The sequence below is a fragment of the Lactuca virosa genome, chromosome 7 (assembly GCF_052849685.1).
Source record: "Lactuca virosa cultivar CGN04683 chromosome 7, Lactuca_virosa_CGN04683_v6, whole genome shotgun sequence".
Taxonomy (NCBI): Eukaryota; Viridiplantae; Streptophyta; class Magnoliopsida; order Asterales; family Asteraceae; genus Lactuca; species Lactuca virosa.
In genome coordinates this window covers 144,140,270-144,160,977 of record NC_136432.1, presented here as the reverse complement: position 1 = coordinate 144,160,977, position 20,708 = coordinate 144,140,270, and the positions used below count along the sequence as shown (strand labels likewise).

The 20,708-nt window shown below is 36.6% G+C and overlaps 1 protein-coding gene across 1 annotated transcript; it reads left to right on the top strand.

The window, feature by feature from the left end:
- The first annotated feature begins 1,804 nt into the window (after positions 1-1,804).
- LOC145124854 (UDP-glycosyltransferase 74G1-like) lies at positions 1,805-3,496 on the top strand. The gene is made up of 2 exons (XM_079060321.1): positions 1,805-2,519; positions 2,729-3,496. The coding sequence occupies exons 1-2, from the start codon at positions 1,872-1,874 to the stop codon at positions 3,434-3,436; spliced, it is 1,356 nt and encodes a 451-aa protein (XP_078916447.1). The 5' UTR covers positions 1,805-1,871; the 3' UTR covers positions 3,437-3,496.
- Positions 3,497-20,708: the final 17,212 nt, after the last annotated feature.

The following is a 20,708-nucleotide window of genomic DNA, read 5'->3' as shown; positions in this document are numbered from 1 at the left end:
AAAAAAATTTGGTCAACCCTATGGAAACGACATGTCGTCTCTATAGATGATCTATAGAAATTATTTTGTGGTCACTATAGGTATCCTCCCTATGGATGCTTATTCTTGCAGTGTTACATTAATATATTGTTATTTGGACTATAAGAAGTGCATGTATATTACCATTTCTATTAGTGGTCATGGTGATTTTTTTTAAAACACAAATGACATTTTTAGAACTAAAATACCTACAAAACCTATAAATTTGGCACCAACGGGGCATAGTGGTCATGCTGAATTTTTTTTACCAATCATGAATGGTTTTTATATATCAAAATAAAATACGATGGTTAAATCCGATTTGTACAAAACTTTCGTGGTTTTTATATGCTTTTCCTTTTTCCATTTTTCCAAATCCATAGATACAAATACACAATTAAAGAAACACAAGTAATACAATCTTCAACCCATAAGATTGTTTTTATACTAAATCGATAGGACCATATCATGTCCAATCCATTACATCATTTATAACATCAAGAATGATATTTTATGACTAAGGATATGTTTGACGTACTAGTTGAAAAACTAGGTAATACCTGAAAAGCTAACTATTATATGAAAAATTAGCTGCTAGCTGATAAAACATAACGTTTGTTAAACTAGTTGATAAACTATATAAAATATATAAAATGACATAAATAAGTATTTAAAAGAATATGTTTTTTTATAATTAATTAGGAGCATATAATTTTTTTTTTTAAAAAAAAACTAGTGTTAGTAGCTTTTTAAAAAGCTAGCTTATAAGCTAATTTATAAGGTACTTTTTGTTTGTCAAACATAACAACTAAAAAAAACTTAAAAAATAAACTAGCTTATCAGCTAGTTATGACGCACTAAATACAACCTAAAAAGCTTTTAATCCAACAATATCAGGTGTTTTATTTCTTCTTTGAGATAGGTGGTTTAAGTATGGTTTGGGATATATATAGAATTATGAATAATTTAGAAGTAATTAGATTTGTTGTTAAAAAAATGCTATTTTATGTATATTATTAATTTTCTAACTTTTTAAAACCATCAAAACGATCTTTACATATATTAGCTTTTATACAAATTTGACATATATGTTTTTATTATAGTAAATTTATGAAAAAATAAATATTCTTTAACTTTTGTCCATGCTCATTTTTTACTCATGTTAAATGTTACTCATATTAAATAGTGAAAAATATCTTAAAATATTATCAATTTTTATTGAATATGATACTTTTCGTTATTTAATATAAGTAAAAGAATAGATAGAAATAAAAGATAAAAATATTTCACAAAAAATTTATAGATGGTGCTATTATAAAAATAAGTAATATAGGTAAAGTTTAGGAGTCTTAGGTTGACAAAAACGCTTTCTTGTAGAGAGTTTTGAGCCTTTCAAAATGACCAATCGCGCTTATTTATCGTGAAGAAAAATAACAAATAAATTGTACTATTAAATGGATACTTTTATATTGGAAAAATTCACACCAAATTTATTACTATTATAGGTTTTAGTATTTGGTTTGGGTTCAACAAGTGGAAGTGAATTGATGAAAGAAATTCGTCAAAAAGGCTTTGGCACATGTTATTTTTGGAACGACCAAGATAATAAATTAAACAAAGGCCAGCGGGAAGGCTTTGGCAGTTAGTCCCACGTGACAATCGAAATCTGAAAGTGCGATGATCTGCACGAAAGACATATCCCCTAGTAATATTTTATTAAGACGTATCATATTTGGATTTGTGATGATAATAAGATATATTCATATACTAGATGAGGCCGATGATAGCAATGACGTCATTCACAGGCAATATATAGCTCACAATTTAACCTCACTCTACTTTCAAGCATCACAATGGCGGAGCAACATAAAGCTACCAAGTCACCACATGTTCTTCTCTTCCCCTTCCCTTCACAAGGCCACATAAACCCCCTTATCCAATTTGCCAAACGATTAATCTCCAAAGGTGTCAAAACAACGCTCATAACCACCATCTACATCTCAAAAACATCCCCCTCATCAAACACCTCCATAACAGTGGAACCCATTTCCGATGGATTTGATGATGGTGGCTACATGAGCGCCGGCAGTGATGAAGCCTACCTGGAGAAGTTCCAACAAGTCGGATCGAAATCGCTAGCTGATCTTATCAGGAAGCTTGACAGTGAGGGAAATCCGGTTGATGCTATCGTCTATGATTCCTTCGTTACTTGGGCTTTGGATGTGGCCATGGAGTTTGGAATTACTGGTGGTTGTTTCTTTACTCAAGCTTGTGCTGTAAATAACATTTATTATCATGCCTATAAGGGGCTTGTTGATATCCCACCGGTGGCGACTGTTTCAGTCCCTGAACTGCCGCTGCTTCAACCATGGGAGACACCGTCTTTTGTACATAATCCTGGACCATACCCTAGTTGGGCTCATATTGTGTTCAATCAGTTTTCTAATATTCATCAAGCTCGTTGGGTTTTCTCCAATACATTCTACAAGCTCGAGGAAGAGGTTCGTTTTTCTCTTCTTTTTTTAAGCATGGCGTGGATTTGGTATTGGTTGTTTCTCAACAAAATATTTTCTATTCTTTTTTTAAGCATGGTGTGGATTTTATAATGGTTGTTTCTCAACAAAATAATTTCTTCTTTATGTTTTTTTATTATCTCTCTTGTAGATGTGTTGTGATTTTTTATCTTCATTGTTGTTTTTTTTTTATTTAGGTGATAGAGTGGATGAGAAAGATGTGGCCATTGATGGTAGTGGGACCAACGGTTCCATCAATGTATCTTGACAAACGATTAGAAGACGATCAAGATTACGACATGAGTCTCCTAAAATCAAATCATATCGAATGTATGAAGTGGCTAAACAACAAACCAAAAGGATCAGTTGTTTATGTGTCATTTGGGAGTTATGGAGAACTTGGACCCGAACAAATGGAAGAAGTTGCATTGGGTTTGAACGAAAGCGGTGTGGATTTCTTGTGGGTTGTGAGGGAAACCGAAAAGGAAAAGCTCCCAAAAGGGTTTGTGGCAAATGGTTTGGTTGTGTCATGGTGTAGGCAACTTGAGGTGTTAGCGCATGATGCTGTAGGATGTTTTGTTACACATTGTGGGTTTAACTCGACTCTTGAAACAATCAGTTTAGGAGTACCTGTTGTGGCAATGCCTCAATGGACAGATCAACCAACAAATGGAAAATGTTTAGAGGAGATATGGGGCGTTGGAGTACGAGTTAAGGCCAACGAAAAGGGGATAGTGACACGAGGAAATTTAGTGTCATGTGTAAAGGAGATTATGGAGGGCGAGAGAGGCGTGTTAGCGAGAAAGAATGCTAGCAAATGGAGGGAGTTGGCTATACAAGCCGTGAGTGAAGGAGGGAGCTCGGATGAAGATATCAATGAATTTGTGTCTCAACTAAAAGCATAAATGTCGATTAGAATGTACTAATGTAGATTTGGGTGTTTGATTGTTTCATACTAGATTGAAGGAATTATTTAGTGGTTCATTATGTGATATTTATTTAAACATTAAACAAAAACTCCTAATTATTTTTGGCATAAAAACTTATGAACCCAAATCAATCGTCTCCAATAACTAAATTACTTATGTTTGGCATGCATGCATTTCAGAGTAACATGGATGGATTCTATGAAATTTATGGATGTAATGTAGATATTATTCAATATTCATATTGAATACAAATAATATATATTTTTTTAAACAGCAAATATTATAAAAAAAAATATAACAAATAATACATATATACCATAACTAAAGACTCAAATGCACCTCGATTGGAATTCCTAACTTGAATATTGTGGCACGCAAAACAGTACAACATGACACGCATCTCAAGCAATTTCCCTTGAACATTTTATGTTGTATTGTTGTTCCTAGATATTGCACGTAAGTTAATTAAATTAGTTACAGGTTATACTCAAGCCCTTCCCTTGTACATTATACAACGTCCAATCAATGTAGAGAGAAGGGTTCGGTCCTTTGACCTGGGTTGACCAGTCGTACCCAACGACTAACTTTTGTAAAAAAAACAATTAACATATTTTATCTATAATTACAACACTATTATTTTTTCATATTATTTTGAAGAGTTTCGATAAGGTTACAATAATGAATTGGATGGCGGAACAAAAAATCAGAGCATTGGGTATGGGTCACACCCATACCCATACATACATAACGTTGTCACATCACCAACAACTCTTCATGACTTCTAGAACGGAGTGATATTCCCAGTCTTAACGTCGTTGAGGTGAAGTAAAAAAAGAAGAAAAACAGAGGAAAGAAAGAGAGGATGAAAGAAAGAGTATGACGTTATGGGGCGTTATGCCAGTAACGAGAAGCAACAAGCAACACCAAAACGAGAAGCAGGGCCGGTATTTGTGGCGTTATGGCGGCGTTATGGAGGTGCCACATTGGCACCTTCACGGCGTTATGGTCACATACCTTATGCTCTCATAGATATGCAATTCTTGTTATACATGAATGCTGATTTAAAAGTTTTGAAAATGAAACACAATGACTACGAATGTAAAGATTTGGAGATTTTTCTTTCGATAAAATAATTTGTTCAAACGAAATATAAATACCAATTAGATTTATTTTCAATGTTCGTTTTATATATATATATATATATATATATATATATATATATATATATATATATATATATATATATATAAATGGTACATTTTTTTAATTTAGTGAATGTATTTTTTTTAATCTAGTAATGCTTTTATTTTAATTGAAAATCTGACATTTTATTACATTTTAATTTATTTTCAGTTAAGAAAAAAATAACGTGTAAGTGATGGATATATCATTTTTGGTTTTGTATGATGATGAAACAATAATGACTAACACTCCGATCATTTTTATTTTTATGTTAGTAATATTTATACCTAATGACTTAATTGGACATTATTGTTTCCAAAAAGCTTCTTTATTTAGTGGTTTAGTAAAATTATTGACAAAATTATCTTTGATGACTAATTTTAAAAAAATGAAATTTCCTTTGTTTTATTTTTCTTTTTGATGAAACAACGAATAACATATATAAAAATCATAAACCAGAATTAGCAAAATGCTAAACATTGAAGTACTGTCACACTCCCAAATCAGGATGACGAAAACGTATGGAGATGGATAACTTTTATATATTGTATCATAACAATTGTGTAATAGTAAATAAAGCAAACATAACCATCATATATATAATTAAAAAAGTTGCATCATTGTAAGTGTTACATGTTTCAAAATTCAATTACAATATGATAACAAAAGATTTGTTTGACGCATTAGCGTTCCATCATCAAAAGCTGGTAATTACATGTTTTACTGATTTCCTGAGAATACAAGTTATTTGAAAAAGTGTCAACAATTAAGTTGGTAAGTTCATAAGAGTTTGTATGAAAATTAGTAAGCCTTTCCGTGAAAAGATATCGTGTTTGTTTCCTGAAAATCCGATATTTTCTAATAAATGAGATGTAAGTCGTTCACTTGTAAAATGATGGTGTTTATTCCAGAAATCCAATATTTTCCATAGAAATGAGTTGTAGTCTTAAATGTTCCAACACCGAAATGTACCAGTGTTTTCCATACTTAAAATAGTATTATGTAGTTTTATTTGTGTATAAAACTGTTTGAAGATATGTATTTTCATGTAAAATAAACGTATTGTCGTTTCCCCATGTGAGTTTTCATAACCGTGCTAAAAATGAATTTGTCTGCTCGACGTTCTTCAGGCGTCGAAACATTTATGACATTTGTCACCCATAACCTGCCCGTCTGACTGTAGCTAACAGTCAAGGTTTGGGATCATCAGTCCCGTATAGATCTATCCACAAGTATCACACTCTCTTACGGTAGATTTCGGTTATAAAACAGGACTTTCGTGTATACCTCAGTTAGGTACGATGAAGACAATGTCTCACAAATTTATTCAACGAGTGTACGTGTTTTTGTAATGAAAATGTTTGTATATATAATTATCCCATTTTTCCAGGATAATATCGAAAATGTCGTAAAACAGTTATATATGTACTTTATATAATTTTACCCTTTTTTAAACGGGTTACAAAGGTGGTAAAGTTTCGTAAACTATATTTATATAGTTTAATGAAATAAACGTTTTGTACTCAAAATGTATATAGTTACATATATTTATAAGAATAATGTAGTGTATTTTGTAACCGTTTTTCATATCTTTACGTTTTTATCAAAACGTTGTATATAAAAATATACGAGGTTGATAGTAAAGCCGTTTCACGTATTTATCCCTTTTCGTAAAAATAGTTAATAAACGTATTTAAATGTTTGCGTTATAACGTAAATTTTCTTGTCTGTTACTTGTATTCCCCTCCTAAAACATAGAAAAAGTCTTGAAAAATATAGGGGTATGAACTCACCTTATATGAATTTGCGGTTTGATAACGAGGTGACGGTGATGATCCTTAAGTTAGAACACTTAAAGGTAGTCGTATCCTAATCGTTTTTAACACATAATAATGTGTAAATTTTATGAACTAACATGAAATGTATTTGTAAGAACACTAGATTAGATGAGAAATACTTACAACAATCCTTGAATTAGCTTGGAAGATGGTCTTGTTTTTGAGAGAAAACAAGAATAGGAAGAATGGGTTTTAAGACTTGAGAGAATATGAGGTGAATTTGTTTAACTGTGAGTGAAGAATGGTGAAAGAGTTCCTAATTGTGGTTTATATATTGGATAAAAGTGAACTGAAGTGATAGTGAGTTGATGTTTACATTGGTATGTGTACTTATCACGTTAGGAAGGTAATTGCAACCAATCAAGTGGCACTACTTGACCACCATTTGGTGATTTCGGCCAAAATTGGGGGTGATTTCGGTCAAGGCATGACCGAAATCCTCTTGTACACTCATCAAAATGTTGATTTCGGTCATGACATCATTTAAGAAAGGGTTTTTGGTCCATGTGAAGAGATTTTGGTCCTAGTGGGCCTTAAAATAGGTGCTTTCGGTCTTGTGGTGTTTCCATGAGGGGTGACTTCGGTTTTAGGCATGAGATGTTGGTCCTACATGACCGAAATCCCATTGCTTTTGATTCCAAAAACCGAAAATCCTTATAGTAGGGTATAATTCATGCTTTAACCCTTAATTATTTGATTTGTGTTGCCTTACAATAGTTCATTTCAACATGGTTTTCAATTTATATATATTTACTTATACAAATGATGCCTTTTGGCTATAGATGATCCATTGCAACAATGTTAAGATGTGGTTTCACTTATACATAATACATCTTTAGACTTTGCTCGATTCTCAACTTTGCCAGTTGTCACATCATCCCCCAGTTAAAGGGAATTTCGTCCTGAAATTAGCATTCTGAGTTGGTCTTTAAGGGTTGGGGAAAAGATGTGAGTACTTCTGTTTCATTTGATCTTCTCGTTCCCAAGTGAATTTAGGTCCTCGTTGTCATTCCAGCGGACCTTTACAATGGGTATTCGACTTTGTTTTGTTCGTTTGACCTCCCTGTCCATGATTTCCACAGGTTCTTCTACGAAGTTTAGACTCTCGTTTACCTCGATTTCATCGAGTGGGATAACAAGAGTTTCATCGGGCAGACATTTCTTTAGATTGGACACGTGGAAGGTGGGGTGCACGTTACTAAGTTCTTGTGGCAGTCGAAGTTTGTAAGCTAGCTGGTCGATTCTAGTAAGGATCTCAAATAGCCCAATATACCTTGGATTCAGTTTTCCAAGTTTTCCAAAACGTATCATTCCCTTCCAGGGTGAGACCTTTAACAGAACGCGGTCACCAACCTGGAACTCCAAGGGTTTGCATCGCTTATCTGCGTAGCTCTTTTTCCGGTCCCTAGATGTTTTCATCCGTTCCCGGATTTGAACAATCTTATTTGTAGTTTCTCGTATAATCTCGGGGCCGGTGAGAGTGCTGTCAGGAACTTGCCTCTTTGCTAGTTATGTGTCACCCACTTCATCCCAGCACAGAGGTGATCTACACTTGCGTCCGTGGAAGGCTTCGAATGGTGCAACCTTCATGCTAGTGCAATAGCTTTTATTGTACGAGAATTCGATGAGTGGTAAATGGGTATCCCAAGCTTTACCAAAGTCTATCACACAAGCTCTCAACATGTCCTCCAGCGTCTGTATGGTTCTTTCTCTTTGCCCGTCACTCTGGGGATGGTACGTTGTACTCATGTCAAGTTTGGTTCCCAAGGATTTTTGTAGTGACTGCCAGAACCGTGAGGTGAATCTACTATCTCTGTCAGAGATGATGGATATTGGTACACCATGTAATCGCACGATCTCTTGATGTAGGTTCTGGTTAGCTTCTCCATCCTGTCGGTTTCTTTTATTGGCAGGAAGTGTGCGGATTTGGTCAACCTGTCAATGATCACCTAGATGGTATCGAGTCCACCTGTTATCTTAGGTAAATTGGTGATGAAGTCCATGGTCGTCCGCTCCCACTTCCACTCGGGTATTTCTGGTTGTTGCAGTAAACCCGAGGGCTTTTGGTATTCTACCTTGACCTTGGCGCAAGTCAGGCACTTGCCCACATAGGTAGCGATTCCTGCCTTCATGTTTGGACACCAATAAAGTTTCTTGAGGTCCAGATACATCTTGTCTGAACCGGGATAAACACGATATTTGATCTTGTGAGCCTCGTTCATAACAACGTCTCTGTACCCACCGAACTTCGGTGTCCAGATCTGATCCATGAGATAACGATCTCCGTCACCCTTGACTTCCAGATTTTTATCCATTCCTCTCAGGGATTCACCTGTGACATTTTCAGGTTTCAAGGCTTCCATTTGAGCCTGTTTGATCTACGTGGACAGGTGTGAATGGATGGTCATGGTTAATGATTTCACTCGGCGGCCCGAGTATTCCTTTCGACTGAGGGCATCTGCTACTACGTTGGCCTTGCCTGGATGATAATTAATTTCACATTCGTAATCGTTTAGTAGCCCCACCAATCGTCGTTGCCTCATGTTGAGTTCCTTTTGATCGAAGATGTACTGGAGACTTTTATGGTCCGTGAAGATCGTGCACTTCGTGCCATAAAGATAGTGTCTCCAGATTTTCAAAGCAAACACCACTGCTCCTAATTCGAGGTCATGTGTGGTGTAGTTAACTTCGCGAGTTTTAAGTTGTCTCGAGACATAGGCATTGACCTTTCCCCGTTGCATAAGCACACATCCTAAACCTTGCTTGGATGCGTCAGAGTAGACCACAAAGTATTCGGTTCCTTCTAGAAGAGACAAGATCGGGGCGTTGCATAGGGATTGTTTTAGTGTCTAGAAAGCAGCTTCTTGTTTCTCTTCCCAGTTGAAGGTTACACCCTTCAGGGTCAAGGTGTGAGTCGCTTAGCGATCTTAGAGAAGTTCTGTATGAATCTCATGTAGTAGCCAACAAGGCCTAAGAACTGGCGGATCTCCTTCGGTGTTCTTGGTGCTTTCCAGTTCTCAATTACCTTGATTTTGGAGGGGTCCACATGTATTCATTCTTTGCTGACCACATTACCCAAGAAGTCCACCTCTCCGATCCAAAATTCACATTTGGAAAACTTGGCATATAGCTTTTCCATCCTCAATGTCTCTAGGACTTGTCGTAGATGTTGACGATGCTATTTCTTACTTCGTGAATAGATCAATATGTCATCGATGAACACTATCATGAATTTATCTAAGTAAGTTCGGCATACTCGATTCATTAGGTCCATGAACACAGTGGGTGCACTCGTCAATCCGAAGGGCATCACCACCAACTCGTAGTGACCGTAGCAAGTCCGAAACGTCGTTTTGGAAACATCTTCCTCCTGGACCCGCAGTTGGTGGTAACCCGACCTCAGATCAATTTTTGAGAAGTAGCATGCTCCCTGAAGTTGGTCGAATAGGTCGTCGATTCGGGGTAGAGGATATTGGTTTTTGATGGTGAGTTTGTTCAACTCACGATAGTCAATGCACATGCGAAATGATCCATTTTTCTTCTTAACGAACAGATCTAGTGCTCCCCAAGGTGAGAAGCTTGGTCGGATAAATCCTTTGTTCAGCAGTTCGTTTAGTTGACTGGATAATTCCTGCATTTTGGCTGGAGCAAATCGGTATGGGGACTTGGCTATGGGGGTGGCTCCAGGAATTAAGTCGATTCTGAACTCGACTTGTCGCACAGGAGGTATTCCTGGAAGGTCTTCTGGGAATACATTGGAAAGTTACAGACTTCTGGAATATCCTTGATATCCTTTACCTCCTGTTTCTTGTCAACAACATGTGCTAGGAATACGTGGTACTTCTTGCGCAGATAGGTCTGAGGCTTGATGCACGAGATGATTTTGAGACTTGTGCTAGGTTTGTCACCATAGATGACGAGGGTCTCGTTATTTGGTAACTTGAGTCGGACGGGTTTTTCGTAACATAAGATATCAACGTGGTGAGGACTTAACCAATCCAGAACAATGATAACGTCGAAACTCCTTATTGTGATCGACAATAAATCGATTTGAAAGGAATGATTGTTTAGGGTAAGAGTGCACCCAATGTACACGTCTTTAGTGCTTTCAGTTTTACCACTTTCCATTTCTACTGTGAATATTTCGTTGAGTGATTGTGGTTTTTGGTTGAGTGTGTGCTTAAACTTGTGGCTCACGAAACTTCTCTCCGTACCACTATCGAAGAGTATGCATGCATATGAGTTATTGAGAAGGAATGTACCGGTAACCACCATGGGATCCTTCAGGGCTTCCTCGTGCCCTAATGTCAGAACTCTTCCTGTACCCCCAGTATTCATGTTATTGACTTTTGGCCATTCCCTCCTGAAATGTATTGTTTCCCCACACCCGTAGCATGTTCGGCTCACTCCGGTATTTGTGTTTGGGACGGCCTGTTGGGCTGGCTCCTTACAAAAACTGACAGTGTGTCCTTTCTTGTTGCAATTTGTGCAATGCATTTCCCGAAAAGCTCCAACATGGTGAAATTTGCACTTGTTACATTTGGGTAGGGTTCCAGCATATTGCTTTGTTGGTGCTGGGGCGGCCAGGACAATGACAATGTGGGCTACCACTATTTGTTGTTTCTTGGTGGGCTCGTGCGTTGATTTTCCCTTTCTCTTGTTCCCGGGTCTTCTTTTAGTGTCACCCCCTTTTGCTTGCTCGGGAATGGTCGTCATAAATCCCTGGCGGACTCCATGATCTACAAGCGTTCGTGCCAAGCGTTTGGCACTATCAAAGGTAGAGGGGTTTGAAGATACTACATTTCCTTGGATCTGGGGAGATAGTCCCCAGAGCTAACGCTCCACCTTTTTGCTTTCCGGGGTGACCATCCCGAGAAAAAGCACCGTCAGGTCATTGAACCTGGTGGTATATGTTGTTATATCGGAACCCTCCATTGTGAGGTTCCAGAGTTCTTTCTTCAATTTTTGTACTTCGCGCCTTGGGCAATATTCTGCTAGCATCATGATTTTTAGGTCCTCCCAGCTCCAAGCATTGGCCACGGGGAGTGTTAATGATTTGACCTGACCGTTCCACCAGGAGAGGGATCCGTCGATGAATGTGCATGCCATGAATTTGACCTTACTCTCTTCCAAATAGGCACATATTTCAAACACTGACTTAGTCTTCTCGAACCACCTTGTCAGAGCGATGACGCCTCCGTCGCCATAGAATGCTTTGGGTTTGCAGTTCGAGAAGTCCATATAGGAGCATCCTCTTGGTCCACCATGGCTATCGCCTTGGTTAGAAATATTAGTACCAATTCCAGCCCCATTGGTACCGTTGGAGCTAATTTTGCTATGACATCGGTTATAGTGGCTGTTATAGCAGCTTGAAAGATACCAGTATCCATCGGTGGTGGTGGTGGTGCTGCTGTTGTGTTGTTGTAACGTCTGTTAGATTTGCGCGGTGTCATTTTCTTCTATAAATTTAAAGATGAAACGATGATGAGTTTTCAATAGTTGTTACAAGTCGGGTGCTAACGGACTAGCTTATTTTAGTTCTATGCATTTTATGTTCTGACTTTAGTGTATCTTGTAAGCGATACATGATGGAAATCTACCATAGTTAATTAAATGATTTCAATCAATTTATGAATTTCATAGTGACACTTCAATGAAATAAAATGCATGCCAATTTTATTGATATATTTTAGTACATAATGTAGGGAAAAATGACCTTTTAAGCAGGTCTAAAATACATCAATGTAAGGACAATTTTGATAGCATAACGACTCCCTTGAATAGTGTAATCACTTATTCGTAGGGTCGTACTTACATATGGAAAGAAAAGCACCTAATCTATAAGAAAACATGAATAGTATAGGAACTACTCGTGGGGCATGGTATCCTGTGAGCCATGGAATGAAGTCATCAAGGTCTGCATCTCTTTCACTCGGTGCTCAACCTCAGTAACACGCCTCTACATTATGGCCTGACGTTCCTGATATCCTCTCATCACAGCTCGAGTCATGGTAACTTCCTCCTGAAGGGCCTCGGTATGATCCTGTGTTCGGTCATGATCTTCATCCAGATAACGAAGACAAGCTGCGGTGACCTCGGTGTTGGCACCAACCTCCATGATATGGTTAGTGGATGCCCTTGCCTGTTCACCCTGGTGAGCGATGCGATGAATTATGACAGGGAGAGCTCTGTCTGCTGAACCTCCTCTATCGAGGTTGTAGAAGCCTCGTTGCATACCATAGGGTGGGCGTTGGCCCTGTTCTTGGCTCAATCTTCTTAAATCTACTGCCCATCGAGGCATCGGGCCATGGAAGTTTCGTCTGGGGTTTTGGGCGACGTGCGACGGATTGTAAACTTCGGGTTCTGAGTCGGTGTCTTCCTCGACTTCTTCTTCGTCCTCTTCTTCTTCTGAAATCTCTTCAGAATACTTCTTTGGATCTTCCACGATCCAGCCTTCGTTTCCCTGGTTAGGGAAGTAGGGATCTCCGGGTAGGTGGAATCCTGCCATAGATTCTATTCGAGAGTAGGGGTAAGAAGTACATAAAGAATCTAAGTGTGTGGTTTTATCGTATCACAAAATACTCCTATAGTATTTTAAGTTTAGAGATTCTTTTTATGGTTTGTTGGTAAGTTAGACTCATCGTTCACTACGACCATTCCTCGGCATACGTTAGTCACATCCTGGATAAATATAGTTGATCAGACAATATTCATCCCAGATCTGATTATATACCCCGAGGCCTACTCGTAGTGTTCAACTTATCTTAATACTTTTTGGTTTTGTTACTGTTATGACACTGAACTAGTAAGTATGAATGTACTTATACTTTTATAAAAATAATCGTAATATTTTAAAGTGTACTTGTACGAAAATGTTACGTCAAAGACTTTTAGTCCTATTGTATTTATAGTTTGTATATATTATGTGGTTTGATATACTTAGTTCACTATAAACAATGCTCTGATACCAATCTGTCACACCCCCAAACCAGGATGGCGGAAACGTCCGGGGGTGGATGACTTTCATGTATTGTATCATAACAATTGTGTAATAGTAAAGAAAGAAAACATAACCATCATATATATAATTGAAAAAGTTACATCATTGTCAGTGTTACATGTTTCAAAAGTCAATTACAATATGATGACAAAAGATTTGTTTGACGCCTTAGCGTCCCCTCCTCAAAAACTGGTAGTTACCTGTTTTACTGATGTCTTGAGAATACAAGTTATTTGAAAAAGTGTCACCAATTAAGTTGGTGAGTTCATAAGAGTTTGTATGAAAATTAGTAAGCCTTTCCGTGAAAAGATATCATGTTTGTTTCCAGAAAATCCGATATTTTCTAATAAATGAGATGTAAGTAGTTCACTTGTAAAATGATGGTGTTTATTCCAGAAATCCAATATTTTTCATAGAAATGAGTTGTAGTCTTAAATGTTCCAAGACCGAAATATACCAGTGTTTTCCATACTTAAAATAATATTATGTAGTTTTATTCGTGTATAAAACCGTTTGAAGATATGTATTTTCGTGTAAAATAAACGTATTGGCGTTTCTCCATGTGAGTTTTCATAAACGTGCTAAAATGAATATGCGTGCTCGACGTTCTTCAGGCGTTGAAACGTTTATGCCATTAGTCACCCATAACTTGTCAGTCTGACTATAGCTAACAGTCAGGGTGTGGGATCATCCGTCTCGTATAGATCTATACACAAGTATCTCGCTCTCTTACGGGAGATTCCGGTTATAAAACAGTACTTTCGTGTATACCTCAGTTAGGTACGATGAAGACAATGTCTCACAAATATATTCAACGAGTGTACATGTTTTTTACAAAGGTGGTAAAGTTTCTTAAACTATATTTACATAGTTTAATGAAATGAATGTTTTGTACTCAAAATATATATATATATATATATATATATATATATACAATGTATTTTGTAACCGTTTTTCATATCTTTACGTTTGTATCAAAACGTTGTATATAAAAATATACGAGCTTGGTAGTAAAGTCGTTTTACGTATTTATCACTTCTCGTAAAAATAGTAAATAAACGTATTTAAATGTTTGCGTTATAACGTAAATTTGCTTGTGTGTTACTTGTATCCCCCCTTAAAGCATAGAAAAAGTCTTGAAAAATGTAGGGGTATGAACTCACCTTATATGAATTTGCGGTTTGACAACGAGGTGACGGTGATGATCCTTAAGTTAGAACACTTGAAGGTAGTCGTATCCTAATCGTTTTTAGCACATAATAATGTGTAAATTTGATGAACTAACATGAAATGTATTTGTAAGAACACTAGATTAGATGAGAAATACTTACAACAATCCTTGAATTAGCTTGGAAGATGGTCTTATTTTTGAGAGAAAACAAGAATGGGAAGAATGGGTTTGAAGACTTGAGAGAATATGAGGTGAAGGTGTTTAACTGTGAGTGAAGAATGGTGAAAGAGTTCCTAATTGTGGTTTATATGTGGGATAAAAGTGAAATGAAGTGACAGTGAGTTCATGTTTACATTGGTATGTGTACTTATCACGTTGGGAAGGTAATTTCAACCAATCAAGTGGCACCACTTGACCACCATTTGGTGATTTCGGCCAAAATGAGGGTGATTTCGGTCAAGACATGACCGAAATCCCCTTGTACACTCATCAAAATGTTGATTTCGGTCATGGCATCATTTAAGAAAGGTTTTTTGGTCCATGTAAAGAGATTTCGGTCCTAATGGGCCTTAAAATAGGTGCTTTCGGTCTTGTGGTGTTTCCATGAGGGGTGACTTCGGTTTTAGGAATGATATGTTGGTCTTACATGATCGAAATCCCATTTCTTTTGATTCCAAAAACCGAAAACCCTTATAGTAGGGTATAATTCATGCTTTAACCCTTAATTATTTGACTTGTGTTTACTTACAATAGTTCCTTTCAACATGGTTTTCAATTTATATATATTTACTTATACAAATGATGCCTTTTAGCTATAGATGATCCATTGCAACAATGTTAAGATGTGGTTTCACTTATACATAATACATCTTTAGACTTTGCTCGATTCCCAACTTTGCTAGTTGTCATAGGTATAGAGTACAATAAAATGCAGAATAGGAAATAAAACATGGGTACAAAAATGTATAAAAACTTCATAGGAAAAAAACTCCATTCAGCCCGACTTAAAGAGCTCATACATATGTATTTGTACTATTCATATGTTTAAGAAATGACAACATCTGCAGTTTTTGTTGGAGATATCGTAATTTTCTTGACAATTTTATCATTCCTCACTAGCTAAATGTTGCATAGTATCACATAGAATATCATAATTAGTATATGTTTTTTTAGGACATTTCCTTCGTTAGTAATCAAGGGCTTCTAGCCCAGTGGTATCAGGTGTTGCTCTCTTTCCTTGAGGTCGATGGTTCAAGTCTCGTTGGGGTCATAGGTGTTGGGTGACAACAAAACAAGTTAAACACTTCATAGATATATCAAAACAAACTTCGGCGAACTTGCGGAAATAAAACTTTTGAAAAATGTAAATCTAGTGAACACATTATTTAACATGGTTCGGTCAAGGTGACCTACGTCCTCTCAACCTTACCATAATTGCTCTCTTGAAAATTTATGTGTAAATGATAATGATGGAGATATGAACATATTTATAGGCACGCATGGGAAACTCTAACTCAGATGGGTCAGGCCCATCCATTATTAGCCCATTTAGGGGTTGCCCTAATTTCTAACCATTTACGGAATGTCATGTGGGCGCTTCTAGAATCTTCAACCTCATGAGCATCAACCAAAACACATGATGACACATCATGTATCACAATGGCGCATCATGATGATGCATCTGCCGTCAATATGACGCATCAACCACGTGGAACATCCTATATGAGCATTGTAACGTCCCGATTTTCAATATACAATTTTCATTTTTATTTATTAAAATACTCAAATACTCCAGAGTATAATGAGGAAACATGATTGGGAATGCGTGTGAGCACAGTCTAACCTTGCCCTTCTCACGAAATACCTGAAATCATTTATAGCAATTGGGTAAGCGCTAGGCAGAGTGAGTTCCCCAAAATACCATATACCACAATACATATACATGCATACAAACAACGGCTCACTATATGCCAATAATATGTGTATTTTAGACTTATGTCCTGACCATTTTGTCTTCAACATGGGTCTACGTGTACTTACGACCTACATGTCATATCGTCAAAACGGGTCTATGTGTACTTACGACCTACACGCCATTTCATCAGCACTCGGGCATATAGGCTCCCCGCCTCTTTAACCGTTCTTCCATCATCCCCTAACTAAGTTTTTAATTACAATAACTACGCACGTAGAGACTGCACTTTAGAATCTACTAATACAGGCACATTTATACTTTCTACCCTACTAGTTCACAATTAAGCACATAGAGATTATACTACTAGCTCTAGTCTACTTGTTCCTTATCCTAACATACATGGATATATATTCTACTACATGGAATAGTGAGATAACTCACCTCAACAATGAATCGGAAGATTGAGAGTATCTGGGTGATTCTACTGATGATCCAACTAGCGGATTACGCACCGAACAAGTATTAACCTATAATACTTTAACCTATTAATTTCTATAACGATCTGGTAATGAAAACTAGATCCTTTACTAATCCCAATGAATATCGAGAGTTCTATTAAATAAGGATCAGTTAGGCCGGACAGTTGGGAGGCAGGATCACTTCGGCATATAGCCTTTCTGAAATCTAACAACTAAACCAATGTGGCTATTCTAGACACCTCTCCTATAAGTAGATCAATCAGCATTATAACTAGAATTACTAATAAATCTTATTTATATATCCATAACAATGACTATGAATATAAATATAATTTACACTTAAAGTGTAGCTTAACTTACAGGGATCCTAGAAAAAAATTGGGAATTATCCAGGCAGAACTATGATCCAAAAACTCTATAGCTCAGATACTCCATGGCCTTGCTAAAGTATTCGGAAACTATAAAGTAAAGGGACTAAGAGTACGAGAGAGTTCCAGAGAGGTTCTGGAGGAAAAGAGATGTGAGAAATGAATGAATATCATCGCCTATTTATAGTTGATTTTGGGGTGCATGTCTAACACATGGTCGGGTGTAAGCCACACACTTGGTCAGAGGTGCTGACGTGGCTCCATGTAGAAAGTAACATGTGGCAAAATCTGGGTGATGTGTCAGATGCGCGATTCTGGTCTGTATGTGCGGATGCGCCTGAAGATTTCTGATTTATTAAAAATTCCATATATTTTCCGTACGAGCTCCGTTCTCGATGGGTTTTATATCTACACGTAGCTATCGACAAGATATACAACTTTCATTTATTCTCCATCGGCTAATTTTGACTTTATTTTTAAGTTAAATTTTTAACAGGCATAAATTGTTAAAGCCCGTATAAAAATCATAACTCTCTCATACGATATTCCTTCGCGGCTATCTTTATATCGACGAAATCTTATGGACGAGATCTTCAACTCTCGTGTAGATTGTTTTTCATAACAATCGGTCAATTTCTGTTTCGGTTTCTGTACCGTACACTGCTATGCTGAAACTTCTAAAAATCATAACTTCCTCTTATGAAGTCAAATTTGGACATTCTTTATACGTACGCTCTCGGTTTTGCGATTACCATGCCTTTTGTCAAGACTATTTATCCTCAAATTCTATCAAAACATATATTTCCATGACTGGTTGATCATACTATAAGGTGAGAAATGGGGTGTTACAACTCTCCCCCACTTATAGAGATTTCTTCCCCGAAATCCTACTCCTAGTGCACCTTAAGGATAATGCCTACACTATCCTACTAGGGTTTCACGAGATCAAACTAATATCTAGGTGATGTTGTTGCATCGAATTCGTCCTTCCGTATTTAATCGGCCGTAGAACTTCATTTTCTACCTTGGACGTACTCCCAGATTCCTCGTGAAGTCTTCCAAAACCGAGAATTCGTCGGTTTGTACTTCCTATGATTGACGACCGCCTTCATACGTGAAATATCGACACATTCGACTTGAGATAAAGTGCTTAACTATAGAAATTTTATCTACAACATCATGATGGATCCATTTTTCAGAGTATGCCTCTAAAAGGCACATACATCTATATTACAAACGGTTTCTTTACCTAGTTCAGGTATTCCAACATCCTTAATTTTATCCAAATTACTACAACGGGTTTACCGACTTGAAAACTCTGGAACCAATACTCTAATATTGGTAGTAGACTCATTATAAGGCTTGCTTATCCTCCAACCTACTAGATTATAATGAACACTAGGGATTACAATATTGGATCATTCTTTTCATCATCCCCTCTGGGCCTTAAGACTCACGATCCCATTCGGTGGTCTTGAAGACTCACAACCATTATCCGACTATCCTAAAGGAACCTAGTCATCCTCCTTCCTTGATATCTACTTATCACAACATATCTTTTTCTTTTTAAACGTTTGAGGCTATAACTAATTACTGGTCCTTAATTTACATTGTATGTGCGCTAAAGTCTAACTGTCTCCCTGTGCCAACCTATGAACATTGAAACTTAATCCTAGTTCTCTATTAATTCTTACGCTCATCTACTAAATGGATAACTAAACCAAACACATAGTCTATCATGATGCCTAAAGTTACACTAAAGTATTACCATATACTTAATAGTCATAGTCCTTTTTTAATTGGTCTCCTCCTATGGGTCTCTAATCATACTTACGAAAATATTCTATCCCTTTACGTTGATCCTACTGCTAAAATCCTTTGGCTCGGGTTAGCTAAATACTTTACTATGGTTGAAATCAATTTCCTAAGTGTGGTGTATGTCTTGAGTATTCGACACTCTCTATAGCAATCTTCACAACCTATTGAATTTCTAATTAATCCTTTGCTGTGAGGATAAATCCTACATCCTTGGAGGCACGAACTGTTGGATAAGGTGTCTAAGTCCATAACTATTTCTGGTATGTACGTGACCCGACCCGGCATGATCCATTTGGGTTGCATGGCACCATGCAATTGGATAGACTAAATGAGAGAAATAACACTTGCGAATTATTAATATATTATAAGTTCTAATATATTAATAATATCATTTAATTAGTTTGATCAAGAATTAATTTAGAATTAATTAAGTGATCAAAAGATAACTAATTAAATATATGGGTTGATTATGTAAAATATGCATAACTTGTATAGTGGGCTAAGAGGCTCCATGGATTATCAAGTTGGGTTAAACCCATAGGATGCTCCATGGGAGTTACAAACCCATGGGTCATGGAAATGAAGAGTCATGACACATTAGGGTTTACATGGTGTAACCCTAGATGTGTCAACACTATATAAAGAACCCATGCTCCACCAAAATCGGTTGCACACAAGAATCAAGAGGGCTAGAGCCGATTTTGCAAGTGTAATATTCTCTTAAAAGTTTACTCCAAAAGAATTTGGTGTTGTGTGAAGCATTTGAGGCATCACACTTGGGGTGCTAGGCTCACAAGGTTTCAAGGATCATAAGCAACAACAAGGTAAGTTATTCTATCTTTCATGTAAGTTAAAATTTGTTCCCCATGTATGGTAGATAGGAATATAACCTTGGAATTCAACTTTGCATGATAATTAGACAAACATAGATCCAAGGTTATTAGTGTTAGAATGCTCAAAACCCATCAGTGGTATCAGAGCCTAGGTTTGTTTGTTTTTTTTTTATTGGTGCAAACTGCTTGAAAAAAAATCATTTTTCTGTTTTCTGCTCGTATGAAAGTTTGCACATTTGTTGCTGGAAATGGACTAGAAACATTACCCTAAACTGTTTTGATGTTTTAAAACTTATTTTAGATGGTGTAATGTTTATGCTAATCCATTTACAATGGCAATTATCAAAATTACAAGTTTTTTTTAAGTGTAATTTTTGATTCTTGAAAGTGTTCATATTCATGTTCTTGAACTTATGAAGATTAGATGATCATAGGAATTGTTTGTAACCTTCATGGTAGTTTAATTCATGATCATAATGTGTTTTAATGAAGTCCATAACTTGTTCTCAAGTTATGGAAAACCAAAAGTCTCACTTTTATTAAAGCCATTAAAAGAACACAAGAGTTATAAAAATGAAGAGTCTTCATTTTTATTACTCAATTAATTCATAAGTTATAAGAAATGAAAAGTTTTTGAAGTTTAC